At 32.8% G+C, this 7439-nt stretch overlaps 1 protein-coding gene across 1 annotated transcript; it reads right to left on the bottom strand.

Annotated features, from left to right (window-relative positions):
• Positions 1055 to 3329, bottom strand: LOC109360158 (rho GDP-dissociation inhibitor 1-like). The gene is made up of 5 exons (XM_019604890.1): positions 2956 to 3329; positions 2622 to 2688; positions 1835 to 2053; positions 1611 to 1735; positions 1055 to 1346 (listed from the first exon to the last, which is right to left on the bottom strand). Exons 1-5 carry the CDS (start codon positions 3214 to 3216, stop codon positions 1266 to 1268), a joined length of 753 nt encoding a protein of 250 aa, XP_019460435.1. The 5' UTR covers positions 3217 to 3329; the 3' UTR covers positions 1055 to 1265.

The following is a 7439-nucleotide window of genomic DNA, read 5'->3' as shown; positions in this document are numbered from 1 at the left end:
AAATTAAACTTCTCTCTTACGGGGATAGTCAGTGTAATGTATGCATGTTTTTAGAGGTGGTTTATGTAAGTTTAAAAAAAGAAAGAATAATTTACATAATTTAACTAAAACTCTTCAAGATTATAATAAAAGGGTGGCTTAGTACTCAAGACCAGTGTTGTTAATACTGTACCAGTAATCAAACCGATTAGGGTACTAATATAGTGGTATAGCGGTTCAACCGGTGGTTCACTAATTAAACCGCATACCGGCGATATTAGATATAAAAATAATATATTATTATTAATGTTGAAAAATCAATAAAAAAATTAATATTTTTTTCAATTTCATTAAAAAATTAATTTTAAATAAAAACTAGTCAGTATGACCGGTATGGTTCAATTGAAAACCGGTCGGTATGACCGGTTTTAGCCGGTATGGTTGCATGACCGATATAATTATTGTACCGTACCTGTATTGAGACCGGTTGAACCGGTCGGCACGAACTGGTTTTTGTAACACTGCTCAAGACTCCTAGTTAGTAAGGTATGAAGAGAAAATATATACACAATCTTACTCATAAACATATATACTATTTCCAGAATTTAAAATTGTGACTTCATAGTCAGTAAGCAACAACCACCGATATAAAAAATATGGGTCATGTCCTCATGATGAATAATTCCACAACGACTGCTGCTTTTCTTCTATATGTATTTTTATTTATGATTTCAACCATTAATCAAAGAGCATGTGGTCATCATATGATAAAAGCTTTTGGACCACCAAGCAATTATTGACCTTTTGGCCATTTGCTTCAGACAACAAAGGAAGTAGTTGAGGATACTTGTTGGTTTCTATTGCTTTATCCACATGGGGTCCATTCCCATAAGTGAAATAAGTGCAATTGTCAACTACCTTTTCCTTTTATGTGATTTCTATTTATTAGAATGAAAAAGGGAACCATAGAAGAGAATGGATGGATTTACTAGCTTGCATGTGCACAATTTGGCTTACTAGATTTAATAAACAAAAAAGTTGCATTTCAATCTGTGCCATAAAGATACAAGATAAGAAAAAAAGGTCAGAACAAGGCTTCTATTTAGTGGGGTCTGGAAAGGGTAGATGTACGCAATTTTACTCTCGCAAAGGAAGAGGTTATTTCTATGATATGCACATGTGATCTCATGTTCACTAAGCAACAATCTTACCGTTGCGTCAAACTTGATAAAGATACAAGATGCTATAGAAAAAAGATTCACCAATGAATTACTTCACATTGCATCTCAGTGTGGTATAGGCCAATTCTTCTGAATTTCAAAGTGGTAACTGGCATCCAAGTAGCATTTTCTATCATCATCTACAAACTGAAGCAAGAAAATTGTGTTAATTCCTCTTACTAGAGGGCGATCCAGTGCACAAGACTCTCACTAGGTGGGGTCTGGAGAGGATAAATGTATGCAATCTTACCCTATAAACGGAGAGATTGTTTCCAGGATTTGAACTTGTGACCTCATAATCACTAAGCAGCAACCTTAGAGTTGCGCCAAGCTCCCCCTCAAACAAATAATATTTCACCCAACAAAGAAAAATATAGTGACTCAATTTTATGTATGGTTAGAATTTTTTACCTTGGTTCTTGCTGAATAGGTTCCTCTAGCAAACAAGCCAGAAGGAGTAGTTTCTTCTTCCAATTCATATGTATATGGTTCCTGCTGTGGGCTAAAAGTTCCCAACATTCTTTTGGTATTTTCCACTATTTGAAGAAATTCATGAAAGTCATGTAACTAAGAAAATCCAAATGTAGCTGTTCAGTTAATCTAACTAAACACAGAAGGAAGGTCTATAGTCTCACCTCTAACACCAGTTTTCCAAACAACATTGGTGTATTTAAGGCCAGAAACTATGTTGTTGGAGACATTGAAGGCGAATTTCAACCGGTATCGGCTTCCTTCCTTAAGGATGAAAATACTTCTCTTAGAATCAGAAGTGAATGGAATTGGTAAGACAATGTCAGGCCTGCTTGGGCATATAATGGTGAGGCTTACTATCTTCACTTCTGGATCTTTATTCTCTACATTGGAACAGAAGGAATTTTAGTTTTTCGATAAAAGGTGCAGCTCAGTACACGAGACTCTCACTTAGTAGGGTCTGAGGAGAGTGGATGTACGCAGTCTTAGCTGAGATGAAACACGATGACAGAATATACGTTGTGTAAAATCATCTAAGCTTTTGGTTTTCTAGAGACTAACCTTGCATTGAAAATTTTCAAAACTACTTTATTAAAGAGGGTTAGTCTACCAAAAGATACGCATCACCTTAATCTGGAGTATATGGCAGAATCAAAGTACATGAAAACTAAGTGAGAATAACTGTAATTGGATGGAAAAATTTGTACTCACTTTTTGGAGAAACTAAGTAAATTTCAGTTAATGCTTGAAAGAAAAAGGGTTTATTTTGTAATGAAAAACAAAAGAGCACTGCATTGGTGCTTCAATAGGACCATATTGAGAAAGAGTTTTTAATATAGATGTACTTTCCTAGTCAAGTTCATGTCACAATATCTCTAATGAAATAATCATTTGTGGAAATGTTCAAGAAGAAAAACAAAAAGAAGAAATTGGAAAGGAAAAACTAAGTACCTCCAACAGCAGAAACATCAACACTTCCTAGAAGTTGCTCTTTCCATTTCCTCAAACTTTCATCATCCTTTGATATACGAAAGAAAATAGTTGAGTAGCTTTCATCAAAGAACAGTTGCAAAGTAAGAGCAGATAAGTGAAGAAAAAAGGGCGGCATAGTGCACGATGATCCCACATAATGGGGTCTAGTGTTCAACCTTACTCTCACAAGCGGAGAGAATATTTTCAGGATTTGAAACATGACCTCATGGTCACTAAGCAACAACTTTACTGTTACTCGAAGTTCATCCAGTAAGTGAAAGAAACATTTGTAGAAAAAAAAAAAGAATGTTACTTTATCTTTCTCAAGCTGTTCCTTGAGGGAAAACTGAGGGCCAAGGTCCAATTCCTTGTCAGATTCCAACTTGCACTCTTCATCTTCCTCTGGTTCAGTTTCTTCAGCAGCTTCTTCATCATAGTTGGCACCATCACTGTGAGGACCCTGGTCTTGTTGGTTACTAACCTTGTCAGTTCCATTGTTTTTGAGCTCTTCCTCCAAATGAGCATTGAAGGTAACATCTTTGGTTGCTGAGACAGCTCCTACAGCAGCAGACATTGTCAACCTTTGAATCAAAAACTACTCACAGTAGGATATGTGTGTAAGCCCTGAAGGAAAAGTTAGTTAACTCTTCCCACTTAAGTCTAATTTTGAGTTCTCTTTCCTAAATTGTGGAACATAGTTTTCTATATCCCTTCATATAGAATACCCAATAAATTTCCAGGTGTAATCCCTTCAAAAGTTAAAATACAAACTATACTCGAATATTGTAAATGTGAGTCAAAATAGTTTTTGTCTGACTCATTAAAAATAACTAATTTGACTCAATTTAATCTTAATATAACATTAAACACTGTATATTGTGCGCTCAATTACACAAAGTGGAAAAGGTAAATGTGGGCCTAGAAAAGAAATGCTAACAAAAAAACGGTTGGAACAAAGTTGGTAGATAACCATGAATGATGGAGAAGGTGACAAAGAAGTTGAGACCTCCAATATTTTTATCCACCATTTACTTTGTGTAATATGCATAGAACCGGATCGGACCAGACGGTCTGACTGGTTTGACTGCTGACCGGACTTGAAAACGGCTCTGGTTTGCCATCTTAACCGAATGAGAGTTGGACCGCTTTGAACCGGAAAAAATTCGGTCCGACCATGTTAAACCCGGTTAAACTGGATTAATCCGGGAAGTAAACCGGACGACTCACTTAAAAATAAAAAATGGGACAATGTTCTAATATTTTGTTTTACTACGGTCCAAAAAAAGATAAAGAGATATTATTTCAATATATTTATACATAATTATTAATTATATAAAGTTTTACGTTTATATATAACTATATATTTATAAATAAAAATTATTAATTATATACGAAATCATCCGGTTAGACCGAACGGTTTAACTGTTTAAACCGGTTAAACCTAATACGGAACCTCTGTCGGTTTGACGTCCGGCTCGGATTAAGCAAATTGTATACAAATCAAAATCAAAATTATATGAATGGAATGTGCATAAAGGTTGTCTCAATTGACAAGATTGAATTCACCGTAGCAAAACTTAAAAGATTAATTTCTAAAGCAGTTTCTATATCAGCGTGAGAAATGCGATAAATAATATTTACCTCAAGCATTAAAATTTAAAGATAAATGCGTCAGTTTTTTAAGTGGAGAGATCATTAATTTCTAATAATATATATAGGAGAGATCTATTTACATCCAAGTTAAATTACACACAATTTCAACCATTGATTTTCTTAAATCCAATAAACCAAATGAGTGAGTGAAATAAGTGATGAAAGAGAAAAGAAAGAATCTTAGATGACTTTTAAGTATCACACATTTGGTCTGCTGGATTTAAGAAAATCAATGGTTGAGATTGAATTTAACTTAACTTAGGTATAAAGAGTTAACACCTATGATTGACACTATGGGAAGAAGAGAGGATTTCTTGAGAGAATATTTATCTACAAAGTGCAAAGAAGCTTGGAGAAATATTAAGTATTACAAGACAAATAAATTAGTATTAAAATGTGGAGATATTGATACGCCTCATAGGTGGGGATGCAACTCGATAAACAAGAAGAGAGTAAGCAAGAATAAATATAAGATTTAAATCCAAAGAAAAAGTTTATTAAGAAATTCAAACCACATAAATATAAAAAATATTTTAAGAAAAAGAAATTTAGAAAGGACAAGAATCCAGAAAAGCAATATAATAGAGACTAACAAAGTGCAGATGTTATAATTATGGAGAACTAGGACACATATCACTAAGGTGCCCTAGGAAAAGACATGAAAAAACTCAAAAAATTATACAAATAGCTGATGAATATGAGCTAGAACCATTAGAATATAATGAAATAGGCAGCGAAATAAATGACTCAGATGTAAAAATATACAAGTTGGAAATATTATCATCAGATGAAGATGAAACATGAGTCGATAGAAGAAGAAATGCAAATTAATATGATGCATGGAGAAATAATAGAAGAACCAATAAATGAGGAATCAGAATTCGAAAAATATGAAAAATATAGAGATGCTGACAAAGGAATAGAAGACACTAGGATAACTTTTAATAACAAATAATTTAACAAGATTAGTAAAGTAGACCTAGACTTAAAATCCAAAGGCCTAAAGCAAGTGAGTTTTATAGAAAAAGTAGGGAAACTGATCAAGTCTAAACAAGAAGCAAAATATAAATGTGTAGTAATACAGAGAAAACACACAATAGAGTCAACACTAACAGAAGGGACACTGAGGATCCCGTTAATAAACAAAGCACTAATAGAAGCCGAAATTCAGAAAATACCTTTCAAAGATGAAGTATCGAAGATATATATCCAATGAGTACAATTATTAGTAAGAGCATATTTCCACGAAGGAATAGATACGCCAATAAAATTACTAATAACTGATGGGAGAATTATAAAAATGTTAAAAATAGTATTTTAGGAATCTTAAATGGAAATTTAATGTACCAAAAACTAAAATTTATGGTAAATACTGATTTTGTTATATCTAGGATAGAAGGAAATATAAATTAGACGCTAATAATATACCACAAAATAGGAGGAATAAGGATGCCACCAAATAGTAGGGTTATAAGTATATAAGCAATGATTGGATTAGTATTCACAAATCAACATAATATATATAAGAAGACATCAGGACAAATGACTATAGATAAGAATTTCATGCCAGTATTAGAGGAGATACGTTAGATCCTACAAATATTGTCATACCTAGACAATTAGAATTAGAATTAGATAATACTAAATCCTATTATGATAAAGAGTTACAAAGGTTCCAATATACAGATAGGATATGACAAATATCATTAAGGATAAATACCCCAAATATAAATATTTTCATAAACCAGCCAAGGAGGAGTATCGGTAGTTATAGAAATTAACCAAGACTAATAAAAACATCCAGCCATAGGAGAAGTGTAGAATTAGAAAGGTGTAGGCTAGCTGAAATACCAATAACAACAAATTTAGCTCAGTTAGACTTAAAGCCCATAACACCAGAAATAGATTTGACTAATGAAGAAGAGAATTATATCTTAGTAGAGGTTATGAAAGCTGCAGTATAGACAGAAGTAATAGCTATAGTAAAACCAAACCAAGAACAAAATATTATCCAATTAGAGCTAACAGACAACAATTTAGAGATAGAAGAGGAATGGACAAAAACTTTAACAATAATGAGATTTAATAAAAGAGAGGCTCTCACTATAAGAATATGGGTAGATAACGAGGTGGATAATTATAAACCCAAACTGATACTAGGATCAGACTTCTTGATGAATACAAAACAATATAAGATCCAACAAAAAAAGATTTTACTGAATATAAATGTCCAAACAATAATTCTACAAAAATATAAACAAGACATTTAATGAGTCTATATTATATATTGGTTAAATTTAATTTTGAAAAATATAGGGCTAGAAAATATCACGCATTAGTGGACACTGAAGCAAATATAACAATGGCAAAATGTAATGTTTTGTCATCAGAGCTATGGAAAAAAATAAAGAACCCATTAAGAATGAGTACAGCAAGGCAAGAAATACACATTATGGAATTAGGAGCTACAGATATACCTATTCAAATAGGACAATATGAGTTTAGGTTTATGGAATTAGATACTTTCTATGCTCTAAGGAGAGAACTAGGAATTCTTGATGAACAATATCTTGTTTAAAATTGTTTAGTTGTTTGCATTAATTGTCTTGCCTCTATAGGCCTATGTGTTTCATGTTTGAATGATATATGTTGAAAATGCAAAATTATATCTCTTGATTAACTCTTTCTGTGATTATAAATGTCTTAATTAACCGTTGCAATGCATACATGTGTCCTAAAAAGTCGAAACCGTTCTGCTGCCTAAAAACCAAATTTTCACTGATTAATCGATTAAACCACTGGTTAATCGATTACATAGGCTAAGTTCTTTTTTGAAAATTCAAATTTTTTGATTTAATCGATTAAACCGCCCGTTAATCGATTACATGGGCATCTGTTTTTTTGAAAATTCAAATTTTGCACTGTTTTAATCGATTAAAACAGCCCGTTAATCGATTAAAACTAGTATGTTAAAGGGAGACAGTGTCTCGGTTCTGCACTTTTTTTGAAATTTTATCAACCTCTTTGTGCTCTGAGTCTCTGAATCAGTAACCCAACTAATCCAAGTGCAATAGGATTGAATAAACCTCATCCTAACCCTCTCAAACCATCCGAAATCGCACTTTATCATCCTTAATCCATCCA

This window comes from Lupinus angustifolius, chromosome LG01 (assembly GCF_001865875.1).
Source record: "Lupinus angustifolius cultivar Tanjil chromosome LG01, LupAngTanjil_v1.0, whole genome shotgun sequence".
NCBI classification, from domain to species: Eukaryota; Viridiplantae; Streptophyta; class Magnoliopsida; order Fabales; family Fabaceae; genus Lupinus; species Lupinus angustifolius.
This window is presented reverse-complemented; position numbering and strand designations above follow the sequence as displayed.

What these genes read in the sequence shown, in the direction of transcription:
- LOC109360158 (XM_019604890.1), bottom strand. Translation starts at nt 3,216, where the DNA reads ATGTCTGCTGCTGTAGGAGCTGTCTCAGCAACCAAAGATGTTACCTTC. An exon ending in TGATGTTTCTGCTGTTGGAG is followed by an intron (nt 2,054 to 2,621) that starts GTACTTAGTTTT and finishes GTTCCAATGTAG; the next exon opens with AGAATAAAGATCCAGAAGTG. An exon ending in CCTATTCAGCAAGAACCAAG is followed by an intron (nt 1,347 to 1,610) that starts GTAAAAAATTCT and finishes TTCTTGCTTCAG; the next exon opens with TTTGTAGATGATGATAGAAA.